This window comes from Lepidochelys olivacea (assembly GCF_965140295.1).
Source record: "Lepidochelys olivacea isolate rLepOli2 genome assembly, chromosome: 5".
NCBI lineage: Eukaryota > Metazoa > Chordata > Testudines > Cheloniidae > Lepidochelys > Lepidochelys olivacea.
Genome location: NC_140415.1, coordinates 42943709 through 42958008, shown reverse-complemented (window position 1 = coordinate 42958008; position 14300 = coordinate 42943709). Strand labels below are relative to the sequence as shown.

The following is a 14300-nucleotide window of genomic DNA, read 5'->3' as shown; positions in this document are numbered from 1 at the left end:
GATGCGTGTCTAACTAGTGGCTTGATGACTACTGCTTCTTTATGAATATTCACATGGCCTACAAGGACTAATAAGGCAGAAATCACCATATTCTAAAAAGGAATAATGCTTACCAGAAGGAAGAAAAGGGTCCTTTCCAGTGTTTCTGAAATTATTGCCTGAGCCCTTAGACAAGCCTGCTTTTCTTATGCCATTTTGTGTATGAGGAAGAGACCTTAGAATGTTCATTTCTTCTAGAGGTTTGACCAATATCAAACCAAGAAGTTGAAGGTGTTGGTAAACAGGGTTTGCTGAGGAGCCATTCAAGGGAACACTGTTGTTGCCAGTGTCTGTAGTGGTGCTGTCAAATGCACAATGCAGAAATCTAGGATGGTACCAACAACAGTTCTGGTGAACGCGGAGCTGCAGCAAGGTCAGTAGCTCAAGGGCCCATTTCCTCAAATAACATGGGGCTGATGACAGGGGAACAGAGGAAAGACCCATTAAGCCCAGTTTTGTTGAAGGAAGGTCTGCTTATTCTGCTGTTCCTGGTGGAGAGGGAAGGGGGATGGTAGCCTGTTGCTGCCAGAAAGGGTTAGCAGAAACAGAAGGGAAGGTGTATATGCAATAAGTAGAAGCTAGAGAATATAAAAGCCTCCATTCTTTTTGCAGTGATAGCATTTTGAGGCCAACATGCAACAGCCCCAGTCACTGGAGGGAGTGTGCTTGAGTACCCTAATGTGGCATTCTAGCCTTCCAAACGATTGAATGTGTTTAACTCTAGTATTTTAAACTTTATAATTATTATTTGGGGAAGGGGAGTGGTTGGTAGTATATGCATTGGGTCAGATTTTGCCCCGTTTATATACATCCAACTAAGATGGACGTAATCAAAGAGAATCTAGCCCAGTACTTTGCAGAATAGGAATTTGGAAATAAAGAAAAACAGTGAATGTGCTGGCCATACTCTAGCCTGACCTCTTGAGAAAAATCAAGACAGCTGGATTAAGTGTCTTCACTGACTTATTAGGTAGGGTGTGATGTCATGGGACTGGGCTATTCCTTTTCTCTCAACCCAGAAGGGGAGAATTCTTGGTTGGGCTGAAGGAGGGAGCTAGAAGAAACAGAACAGTTTATTAACTCCAAGTCAAAGAGATTAAATTTTACTTACTGAGGTCAGAGGAGTTGGTGTGGGTATAGGAAGCAACCCTGCACCAGGCATCAGGCTTGTCATAGTAGGAGCAGGAGCCAATAAAGAAAGGGCTTTGGCTTCATCTGGGATTTTACCTGGAGAAGCAAATGGAAGTGTTAGAGAGAGTTTGAACACCAAACCAACGTTATTCTTTTTATGATTTTACAATTTACCCTTGCACTTAAAAAAAATAGTAAAGAAAAATGAATCTATCTACCAGATCCTTACAAAAAACAAATAAGAACTTAAGTTTTTCCTTTTACCCTGCTCTACTAGGAAAAACAAAAGTGAGCAAAACTTCAAAGACTAGCAATCTCATTAATGGATTATTTTAAAAACTGAATAATGTAGACAATTATTTAACACTTTGAGCTATGGGTCACCTGTACTGGAAACTTAATGTTCATGAACCAAACGATATCAAGCATGGACGCTTTCCCAGGGCGGTGTTTTCGCGGTGATCGAAAGTTGTGTTACACATGACAACCGTTCGTGTAGGCTGCATCACTAATAGCACACAGAACATCAGATACAGAAAAGAAGAACATTTTTTAAAGTTTAATCCCCAGAAATGGCAAATAACCAAATTAGTTTTTTTAAAAAAAAGTGCTAATTGAAATCTGTCCCTTTTCTTTTATGGCTGCTACCTGCTTTTGATAATAAAATAAAATAAAATAATAAAATAAAATACAAAAATTACCAATGACCCCATACAAACTCTGTACTGCAGGTAGAGTCAACAGGGAAAAGAAAAAAAAAAAAAAAAAAGAAGACCTACACTGTTTCTCTTTCTAGGTTGTCTCAATGTAACTGGGACGACAAGAGACTTAAGTCTCTTGTCGTCTAATTGTAAATATACTGAGATAGTTGCTCAATTACTTTTCCCTTCTAAATGCACTACACTTTCATAAAAAATATATATTACAACTGTGACTAACAAACTCCCCCTGTTGTCATGCCAACAGTTTATTAAAATAATTTCTCATCTGAATAAAATGAATGTGGTTATATGTATAGTTATAACAAAAATGCAGGACTAAAATCTTCAGAGCATTAAATTCTGTACTATTTAAACGATTTACTAAATGCAAATACTGATTTCCAATTTAAGGGAATTAAATCACCACAAAATATAAACAGTGAACTGAAAAACTGCCAGAGAATTCCTAATCACACGAAATAATTAAGGACTTCCTAATCTGCTCCAAATTGCCAAAGTAACCATAAAACAGCCCTCATACATTACCTCATGCATTTTAGAGGTGTTTATGGCTTTCTACAATACTGAACTTTGTAAGTACTAGAACAGCACCCGTCTGGTACTACTACAATTTGCACATACATTTTCATTACAGATCTCTAACTTCAGGAGTTTATAATGAATACATACAAAAGGACTCCTGATTTAAAAGTAAAATATGGGGCAAATTTTCAAAGCACTATGCAAAGTTTTGGCAGTGCAATTCCCATTAAAGCCCACGGGAGTTATCCCACTATAAGAATGTTTTGAAAATATGCACCACAATTTGCAGCTCTAGAATAGATTTGAGTTGCTCTGTTCAAAAGAAAATAAATCTAAATAAAATCCATTTTAATGGGAATAGATGTGGAATGAAAGAAATAAAAAAAACACCACCACACACACACACACACACACAATTTCATCTAGAATTTATGTTGTATTCCTATTAAGCAAACACAGCTATTTAACTTTAAGATACATTCTGTGAAACTTTGGTCCATAATGTACAACAGATCAAGCCACATTGCTATCTTAAAGAGAAAAATAAAATAAAATTGTTAGGGTCTGAAAATTATCTTCACAGTAATTTCTTCCTTAACTTTTTAAAAACATATCTGATCTAAAGCCAAAATTGTATTTAGAAGGAATACAGCACTTTGCAGGCCTCATTTTAAAATTAGACATGCAATAGCATGTGAAGTTATAATGCCCGATTTGTGTGACTCCTCAAGAAAAAGCAGGTATTTGCTTGCACAAATTGTCAGTTATGCATCTAAACAGATATTTAGATACATAACCAAAGTAACTGTGCATGCAAATTAGGTATACATTTACACAGCTGATTTGGGGAAATCGTAATTTATGTTTTTAAAGTGCTGTTGAAACATGAACTAACCATGAAGGTCCATATTACAGATCAATAAGGCCCTAATCCTGCGGAGATATCCTCCTGTGTTTACATGTGGCACCTACATAAAATCCCACAAAGTCAATGGGACTTTACATGGGTGGATCCACCTACAGGAAGCTAAAGATAGTAACACTGCATTCTAATGTAGTCCCCACAATGAACTTAAGCACATGCCTAATTTAAGCATGCACTTAAATCTATCCCTATTCTGCAAGCACTTAAACATATACTTAACTTTAAGTAGATGAATGCTGACGTGCTTTGTTGAATAGGGACTGAATTTAGAACATGCTTAGAACATGCTTAAATATTTAGTTGAATGAGGGTCATCAGTTCAGAAAGGTACTTAAGCATGTGCCAAGACTTCAAGCGTAAGAACAATGCCACTTAAGTCACTGGGACTATTTATACATTTAGTTAGGTACATGCTAAAGTAACTTGCTGAGTCATGACCACATAAGGTAAACTATTATAGCAGTCTGCCAGGTGTATACCATGCATTTTAAATTGAAATTTTTATTGACATTTCCCTAATACTTTTGCTTTCTCACCTATGTTAAAAAAAAATTAAGTAGAGCTGGTCAAAGTTTTTCCACACAGTTTTACTCTTAAAAAAAAAAAAAAAAAAAAGTGCCTTTTTCTCAAAGATGATCTTTTCATGAAAAATTATCAACATCTGGGTTCTGCAGATGTTTCTTCAATATTTTCACTGATTTTTTAAAATCAAACTCATGCTCAAAAATATTCAACAAAAATTTCCCACAGTAAAATGCTGTGGAAACTGTCCCAAAAAATGAATCAATCTAGAACCCCGAAAAATGGAAACAGTTTAGAAATTTCAGAAATTTCCCACAAAAAAACTTCCATTTTTTTCTCAACGGAACTTTAGTAAAAAGCTGATCAGATTACTTAGTATTAAAAATCAATTTAAGAGCTCATAAGGAACCGGTTATGTTCTTGAGTAAATATATATTTTATACCTTCTTTAATCTTTTTTATAAAAAAGGAATACAAACCCAGAAAAAATATAAACAACATTTAGCCTGTTGCACAATCTGACATCTGTTTAACATCAGGTTTAAGGCTTGCATGTTTTTCTTAATGCATATTGCCATGGGATGGGTGAAGTCAATCCTTAAAAGTTGAACTGAAATGCTTTCCCCAAATATATGTATTTATTTAAAAAGTGTACCATTTCAACTTCATAGATCAATTTCTTGACTTATTTCAATGTATGCCGGTGCCTTAAAATGGTTTTAATGACCTTTCAGTATTCAATAATAAATGACAGATCTAATTCTCATTTGCAATAAGGCCCCTTTATACTGTTCTAGCATTACAAAGGGACCTTTTAAGTGGGGTGTAAATTACTTTTATATCCATTTTAAGATACTTCAGCGGATCAGCGGCTTGATCTACACTTCACATTTATACTGGCATAACTATTTGGGTCAGAAGTGTGAAAAGTGTCCCCATCTCCTAGCAACATAGGTATGCTGTCAAAAGCCCCAGTGTAGATACAACTATGCTGACAGAAAAATGCGTTTGTGAGAATGTTGTTCAGGGAGGTGATGCTCTTACACATGGAGAAAACGCCTTCTATCAGTGTGCACTGCAAGTTCACAAAAGAGCTATGCCAGCACAGCTATGATAGCATTGGCTCTGTAGGGCAGACATGGCTTGCCAGAGCAACGTAACGTGGCCTTAGTGTAAATAATGATTAGGCCTGATACCAGTAAAATTATAGTGTATTAGTCACAAGATTCCATCCTCATGCAAGTGTTCAGAAGGGATCAGTTTCCTTGTGTTTTGTACTATAAACTGCTGGATGATTAAAAAAAAAAGAAAGAAAGAAAAAAAACCCGCTTCAGTGATGAACAAGTATCTTCAATCAAAGACACTTTATGCTCATATCTAATCTGGAGATTAGAAGAATAAATTATTTTCCTAGTATATTTAATCACTGGGAACTACAAATTTATGGATGAAACCATTTCTTAGAAAATCCCTTTCTGTTGCATCTAAATGAGAATGCCATTCTAGCGTGTAAAGGTTAAAAAACAAAACAACATAACAACACCCCCGTCCCTCAAAAAAAAAAAAAAAAAAAAAAAAAAAAAGAGTTGTTTCCATCTTCCCACAGATAGCAATGTTAAAAGACAACATATCTGACAAAACACTCTCCAATCAAGGCCTCAGAATCCATTTACACTAACGTGTGGTAAAGGTTTTCCTTAAAGAAAAGTAATACATGAAATCCCGACCCCACTGAAGTCAATGGCTAAACCTCCGTTAACATCAATGGAGTTAGAATTTCACCCACAGTGAATAAAAATTCTAGAATGTTCATAATTTTGTCAAGAATCATTCCAAAATAGATATCTTAACTTCTTCATATTAAAAATTAATACAAAAACCTTGTGCTGTGCTGGTTACACAGCTTAAAATAAAACTGCTTCTGATCATGGGAAAGAGACTGATTAAAATCCATGACTTTGTTCAGAAAAGCTAGATTCTTAAGAAAGAAGTAATAAGAAAGAAAGTAAGTTTCAGCTGGCTTTTTCAGAGACATGTACTTTTGAAAATATGGTCGAAGGAGGAACACACACATCTGAGAGCTGAAATATCTTTATCACTATTTTAGTCTTCAGACATCATATATTGATCTGCCTGTCATAGTTGAATTAAGATGCTAAAACATATCTCTAAGGCAGTGTTTATCCCTAGTTTACAACAGAGAATTTAGCTGACCTAATTCAACACTCTGTGTATATACCATCCACCACCCTCATAAACAGCTTCAGAAAGTCTACTTTAAAATGACACATCATTCAACCCTTTAAGAAACACCATTTTTACAGAATTGAAGAACCAGTTCACAAGTAGAAGTGAAAGAGATTCAGCAAAAACAAAACAAAAAAAGGGACAAAATAAAAAGAAAAGAAAGAAAAGCAAAATAAAAAATAAAAACAGAGACAGGGCGTCCATCTTCAGCGGGCCAGACTTCGATCTCATTTCCCCCCACGAAGGTTTCACTTGACGGCAGGTTTAGTGGCATGGCAAACAATGCCTAACTCAGGCAAGTGTAACAGGTCTGCCTTGGCCAGTCTAGTCATCTAATAATGCACAAATATCACACAGAGAAAACATACAAAACCAAATTAATAGTCAAAATCCATCTACCAGAAAATGTGGACATAAAGTTTAGAATGATGGTTAGGGCAACATCTTTGTTATGTTTCAACCTTTGCTTTCTAAAGGTATAACATTTAAAACAAACAAACAAACAAAAAAAGAAAACCTGTGATGCACAAACAAAGGAAAGGGTAACATTTTGACAGTGCAATGAAATTTTACTTCATTTAAAATAACATTTTTGGTTAATAAAGTAGCAATGGTGAAGTACATATGTGAACGTTATAAAATGAACATTATTTTCAATGCTTAGGGGTTCCTTCCTCACACACTACTGAGGTTGGACTGTTGAAAGGCATTCTAAATTTGTTTGTTTTTTTAAACCAAGCTTTCTGTACCCTTTTCTCTTTTCTATCCCATCAAGCTTTATTTTTGTACACCAAGCCTTTCAGTAATGGCACTTTTGGCCAACGGCAGAATTTAAACTTGGCAGTAGAACACGGCTGCTACTGCTTTAGCAGCCCATAGTATACCTTACCAATCACGTTTACAGCTATATCACCAAATATTGCACTGTGTTCTCCAGAGCCATATATATCAACACACATTTCCTTGGAAAGTTAAACTATCGTCAATACAGATAGCATTTTCAAACTAACATGAATGGTTCTGTAATAAAGTTGCATAGGAACAGCATATTTATGGTGTGAAATTTTCAAGTGGGTTTGTCCCACAACCCAATCATATGTTCAGTTAGTTGTACACAAGCTCCGTATTTTCCTGTAGAGTCCACAGTGACTTGTGAACAAACCACTATACAATAATAGTGCTACTTTCAGATTGCCTCTGTCAGCTATGAAATGGGTTGAACATGATTGGGGAGGTAAAAAATGTGTTCTCATAACTTTTGTTGTATTCTTCCTCCATTATTAGATATCACCAAGAGACACAGAAAAATTCACCTTTACCTGCCTGCTGCCATGCCACCTCAAACTGTGACCCCATCACAAGGAAAACCCAAGAAGTGGTGTTGATTCATTAGGAAGCAATCTTCCCTCTCTGGCAGTACTGAACCAGTGTTTGAGTCTTCTAGATGAGACATAAAAACTAAAATTGTTCCCGATCATCCTCCTGAATGATCTTGTGGGACCTTTTCAAGTGTATCAACTCTCATCAGATATATTCTGCCTACCTGAATTCCTTTTGCAGTTTCAATTGGATACAGTATTATTCTTTTCTCCCTGACTTAAAGGTAAATGTAAAAAATCAAAACCTATACTTCATGAAGCTCAGCAATATGTGCTCTATGCCCAAATGAACATGGTTGTGGGTGTAGTTAGCACATAAATAAGATTTAAATAACCTTTAAAATAAATATTTTCAAGGATCCATGAAAGTCTGCTTGCTCTGTTGAGTTTGCTACAGACATCCCAGTACGGATCATTCTGTAAGCACAGAACTCAAGCAACAACTCTTGGTATGTTTGCTGTGCCAAAATAAGGCTTTCTGGGGATACTGTTAACAAACCCAAAGAAGCCAAAAATAGACTTTGTGGAGCCAAACAGTATTTTTTTAAAAGATCAATTACGATTTATTAACTAACTATTTGGTTAGTGGTGGAATTCAACAGATGTATTAGCTTTGCAGATTATCATTAGCTCACTCTGATTTCCTGTGCAAGTTAAGACAGCGGGTATGTATACCTAAAGATGGCTGCATTCTACTGGTTTAAGAAAATGATTTCTATGGACTTATGGCCCAGATCCTACAATCTGATCTATGTGGACGGACACTTGGAGCTTATCTATACTATAGTCACTAAAGCAGCATAGCTATGGCACTATGCCTATGCTGCTGTAGTGCCATAATGTAGACACTATTTCTACAGCAATGGAATGAGTTTTACCTGTCACTATAGGTAATCCATCTCCCTGAGTGGCAGTTGCTAGATTGATGGAACCTAATTGCATCTTCACAGTGGATTAGGCCAGCATAGCTATGGTGCTTAGAAGTGTGGATTTTTCAAACCTCTGAGCAAAGTAGCTCTGTTGATCTAAATTTTAAGTGTAGACCTGGCCTAAATGCCAAATGGCATCCCAATGAAGTCAATGGGGCTCTGCCTATGTGCAGGGATCTGCCTATGTGCATCAGACTGCAGTATCAAGACCACAATTTGCAAAGCGCTTAACTAGTAACTCAAACATTTTATATTCAAGTAGTAAATGGAACCATAAACATTGAAAATATTTCTATTGGAGAAACCCAAATTGACAAAATACTTAGTCATGTCTGTACTTAACATTAGAACTGGAATTCCTGATGACAGTCCAGTTCTGAAGATGTCTTGAAATATTTGATTAAATAATCTATCTAAAAATTAGCTTAAGGCTCAGATTTTAAAATGCATATAGGCATTGCTGCACTCAGCACTACAATGCCTAACTCATTTAGAAGTCTCAGTCTCATTTTCTGAAGGATTTAGGCCCAAAGTGCCTAAATCTCACTAGAAAAAGAGACGGATTTCTAAACTAGTTAGGTATTGCAATGCTGAGTGCAGCAATTCCTATATATGCCTTTAAAAATCTGGGGCCCGAACTAAGTTGCAGCTTAATTGATGTTATAATTTAAGAAGTCTACTAAAGGGATTACTAAACTTTTTAAAAATAACAACAAACCAAAGTACAGTTAGGCCCTGAACTGCAATCTGATCTGTGCAGGGAGACTCCCTCACCTTTGCAGGAGCACACTGATGTCAATGTAGACTCTGAATAGGCATGAGGGTTTGCCCATGTGGATCAGACTGGAGGAGAGCAGTCTTATTTTATAAAGTTTTTTCAAGTATTTTCTTATACAAGTATGGAAAACCAGAATAAAACTACTAATTTAAATTAACTTATTAATTTTGCTCACGCATAGTTACAGCTAAATGTATACAAAATATGTTTAAAAGCGTAGCCAACATATTTTTACTTCTTTTATTAATAATTTATTCTTTTTACCTTCTTCAAATCTAAAATTTTGCTTTCAAAAAGATGAGGGGAAAAAATAAAAAGAAGAGCATCAGTTACTTGCCAGTTTTTAGGAAAACTAAAGGCAATCAACATACAGGACAAAGACCAACATGAAAGAAGAATGTCTGAAATACCAACCTTCTGCACAGGGTACGACTATCAGAGCTCTATCAATAAAAACGGTGTTAGTTAGATGCTGGGCCACACCAACACTCGATGATTCACGAAACTTAATATAACATACTTTGGATGAAAAAGCAAGAGGAGCGTTGCTGCAAAATAAAAAGGAAAAAAAATCAATTAATGTAATGAAAACACAGATTTTAGTTTTCCTCAAAAGCCTTTTTTAGTTTACTTATATACATTCACAGGGAGACATCTTTAGCAGAAATTAACTGAATCACTTATTTCTCATCCATACACACACACAAAAATGGTACTATCTTCCTCTTAGAAAGGATTTAGTAGTGGCAGAGTGTAGCTATGAGGTCTTCTATTAACAAGGCACTAGTGCCTTTAGAGAACCTGCTATAGAACATTTATCAGTATAATCCAAAAATCATAAATAATGTAAACTGAACTATAGCACACTTGTCAAATAAATGGAGAACATTTAATCTTTCTTTTCCCAAATAGTCTTTGTTCACTTACTCTAAAGCACAAAATTGAGTCATTTGTAGTGGGTCCTCCAGACAGCAGCACATATTAATTGACTTTCTTGTCTATGCCCTCAATTAGACCAAGCCCTGTTCATTCTAGTTAATAAAAAAAATGTTCTCCAATGGCAGGAAAATTGGCCTTAGCTCACTGGTCGAAAGAAGGGCTCTATCTGCTACTTTAGCATGGTGCATTGAAGTATGTAATAACCTTGTCATGAAAAAACTCACAGATCAGATTAAGGTGAAACACAGAAAACAAGAAATATTTGTCAGCATATTCATTAGACACCCTATTAATCAAGGTTTTAGCCTTATTTCTTCTAAATACCATAGTCCTGACCAGTCAAGTTCATATCTGTGTATCATATACTATGCATAGGTTTGGCAGAAATTAATGTTTTTAAAAAACAATTTTGAGGGATAATGTTAATGTTATTTTTTAAGCTTTTTTAATTTTAATCTCTTAAAATTTTCCCAGTTGGGGGGAAATTATGGGGTGGTTGGACAATACGTATTTAATTTTAATAGATGCTAATATTCAAAAAGATAAAACTTTATAGTAATAAAAAAACAAAAATTGTATATTTTAACATTGATATTGACAAAGTAAATATTCTTAAATCAAACTCTAATAAATTCTCAAGCAGCATTTTTCTAACTTTGCTTAGCTGTAAATTTTTATTGTTACTGAGGAAAATATTTGCATGCCAAGGGTGAAATCGACATTTACTGATAAAAAAATATAATCCTTTAAGCCTAACTATGCACAATGAAATCAGTTAAAATAATTTTAAAATAATTTTTTCAGAAATGTTCTCTAAACAGGGTTTGTATCCACTGTACAAATATTTACTTTATATTCCTCATGTCAAATGTAGATTAGTAGTATGTTGGAGGTTTTAAAAGACTAAGAACAGGCACAAAATGGGATATTATTGTGATTTGTGAATTGCATTCAGCAAAACCCAGAAGAAGCTCATGTGATAATGACTTTTAATAAAGCAGCCAACAATGGAAAATTTGCTATTTGATTATTTCCTTTCTGAGACTGGCCTCTACCCCGTCAGATATATTTAAGCAGCGACTCTCTTCCTGCAAATACTGTAAACAGTTCAGACCTTCCATGAAGCATCTGAGATTGCTTACACCACTTAAGTCCTCACTCCAGTTAAGTTCTTCCAGAACTGTGTACAATTACTAAATCCTAATTAGCAGAACATAAGGCATTTCTGTTGAGAAGTTTATTTCACCATATTAACTACGTAAATGAACCTGAAGAATCATTGCATAGCAACCCAAGGACACTTAAATTTCAGAGCATGAGTAGACTGGAGTGGAGAGTGTCATTTCCAGAAAGATAATCATTAGGTAAAAAGTTTGCCATTCTGGATCTGACCTCTCCCCAAGTCAGAGGCATTTGGGACACAGCAAGAGGAAAAAAATAAATAAATAGGTGAGTGAGAGATTAGGAGAACAGAAAAAAGAATATTTCCCCTTTTTCCCTAAAATTAGCAGCAATATGCTACTTTGGAACCACTTCTTGGATTCACCTTCCCACAAAAGAATGCTCCTGTGGAGCAATGTAGGCCTGGTCTACATGAGATAATTAGGCCAGCATAACTATGCTGCTCAGAGTGTGAAAAATGCACACCCCCAAGCAGAATGGTATACACAGAGAAACATGTGGAGTAGGCTCTGAGCTCTATTGGAATTGGTTTATCTGCAGCTGAGTAAGCTTCTGTGACACAATATGTATCCACCTGGCTATGGAGGATTTGGGTTGCCCAGGCATTTAAGGAAGGAATGAAATTGATAAGAAAAATCAATTTATTCTTGTTTCACATGTAAAAGGCTAACTTTGAACCCCTAAGGACTACAGATTTACTGTTTTGGGGGGGGGGGGGGGGGGTTGGGGTTGTTTTTTTTTTTTTGTTTTTTTTTAAAAAAAAAGCTTTAGATTCAGCAGACTCTGAATATGCCACGTTGCTAAATAAATAAATCCAGTAGGTCAGATCTGGCCTGTATGCTAGATGTTTGACATTTTTGCTAAGAAAAAAAATCCAGATGATCTTGAACTCCTTCATTTTCAAAAGACTGATCTTTCTATCTTGACACCAGTTGCAGAATTCTGTCTAAACACTTGCATAGCTTAAGAGAGTGGAAAGCTTGCACGATGATAAGATAGTCTTTACTACTCTAGAGGACTCTCTTATTCTGTTTAGGGCAGTGGTTCCCAAACTTTTTCCGCCGCTTGTGCAGGGAAAGCCCCGGCGGGCCAGGCCGGTTTGTTTACCTGCCATGTCCACAGGTTCGGCCGATTGCAGCTCCCAGTGGCCGTGGTTCGCTGCTCCAGGCCAATGGGAGCTGCTGGAAGCGGCGGCCAGTACGTCCAGCAGCTCCCATTGGCCTGGAGCAGCGAACCGAGGCCACTGGGAGCTGCGATCGGCCAAACCTGCAGACATGGCAGGTAAACAAACCAGTCCGGCCCGCCAGGGGCGTTCCCTGCACAAGCAGTGGAACAATTTTGGGAACCACTGGTTTAGGGTTTGCTGCTAACACCAAACTGTTAGGTTCATGTAGTTTCAACTGGAATGCATAAGCAAGCCTCTAGATAAGATGATGTCCGAGAAAGCTCCATGCAATCTTCTACTAGATCTGAGTACAATGGACTATTTGACCCATGACCACTGCCACCTTTTTTATCTTCTGAATCATTCTTATTAGAAGAGTGGTGGAAAGCTGATAGAGAAGGCAATTCAACCATTTAGACATTTTAAAGTCAGCACATCCCGATAACTTGCATCCAAGAGTTTTAAAAGAGCAGCCTGCTGAGGAGCATTCAATAAGCCTCAGAACACTGGAAAAGTTCAAAAAGATCAGAAGAAAGGTAACATTATACTGATTTTTAAAAAGGGTAAAAGGATGACCCAGGTAATTATAGTCCTGTCAGCCTGACATTGATCCTGAACAAGATAATGGAACGATTGATATGGAACTTGATTAATAAAAAACTAAAGGAAGATAACGTAATTAATCCAAATCAACATGGGTTTATGGAGAATTCTGTGCCAAAAAATTAATAGTTCTGAACACAGTATTTTAAAATTCTGCAAATGTTAGTCAATAAATAAAATGTGGTTCCAGCATGGCAGTGGGGAGCACAGGCCACTGACTGCATTGAGGTGGGAGATCACCCTGAAGCCCTCACCTACCCCGGGGCAGGGACTCGGCAGTGAGGCTGCACCTGACCCAGACACTGCAGGCCGGGCCTGCCCCTCTGTGCCAGGTGCACAAGGTGTGGGTGGGCAAGCTCAGCCCAGCAGGATCCAAGTGTGGAGGGGCTTAGTGTGAGGCTTCTGTGTGGGGCAATCTGGGTGCATGTGGCTCAGTGGGAGATCTGGATGCACAAGGGCTTGTTGGGGCGGTTCCAAGTGCAGGGGCAATGGGACTCTGCAGGGGATCCAGGTGAAGGTGATTGAGGCTCAGCAAGGGGTGGTGTGGAGGGTTCAGTCGGGGGAGGAGGAGGTGAGTCCAGGTGCTGGGGAGTGGAGCTTGATGGGGTGGGGATCCAGGTGCAAGCTGCTTGGGGATCATTAGGGTGGGGGTCTGGGTGTGGGGGGCTCATCACAAGAGTCTAAGTGTAGAGGGGTAGAGCTTGTCAGGGTGAGGGTTTGATGGGCCTGCTTAACAGGGGAGCCCCACTTACTGCCGAAGGGATGCTGCATGATGGGCTCCCGCTTCCCACCCTGCAATTCCCCTATCCCCTTCTCCATCCCCCTGCCCCACATTCCACTCTCCTTCCTTCCCCACTGCCTCTTCTTACCACCTTTGCTTCCCTCATTTCCCCCACCTCCCCCTTACCCAACCCCACCGTGGGCACTCACTGTTGGATAGAAAACAGGAAGGCTCCCAGCACACAGAAGGAGAGCATGACTGGCACTAGAAAGCAGCATTCAGTTGGCCAGCTCTGTGCTTGCAGAAATTGGGGGGGGGGGAGGGGGAGGACAGTGGCACATAACCCTGTGTACTTCCCCATGCCTCTCCTTTGTTGGTGGAGGGGGGGGGGCAATCCGCCCCAAAAACTTCACGCACGGTCATCCCCCCGACACTGTGCAGCTTCCCTTTGCTTCCCTGTCGTTTTCTGCAGGGAAACACAGGAATTCTGAAAGGC

At 37.9% G+C, this 14300-nt stretch overlaps 1 protein-coding gene across 2 annotated transcripts in view; it reads right to left on the bottom strand.

Annotated features, from left to right (window-relative positions):
- The window catches only part of SREK1 (splicing regulatory glutamic acid and lysine rich protein 1), a 55935-nt gene that overhangs the window by 29829 nt on the left and 11806 nt on the right, over positions 1-14300 (bottom strand). The window contains exons 1-3 of one of the 2 annotated variants that reach the window (XM_084629042.1): positions 9609-9742; positions 1555-1678; positions 1151-1266 (exon numbers count right to left, since the gene is read on the bottom strand). In XM_084629042.1, the coding sequence (XP_084485168.1) occupies positions 1151-1213 (63 nt within the window). In that variant the 5' untranslated portion in view covers positions 1214-1266; positions 1555-1678; positions 9609-9742. Of the gene's footprint in view, positions 1-1150; positions 1267-1554; positions 1679-9608; positions 9743-14300 lie in introns of those variants that run through there. The other variant, XM_084629041.1, reaches the window with a different exon arrangement.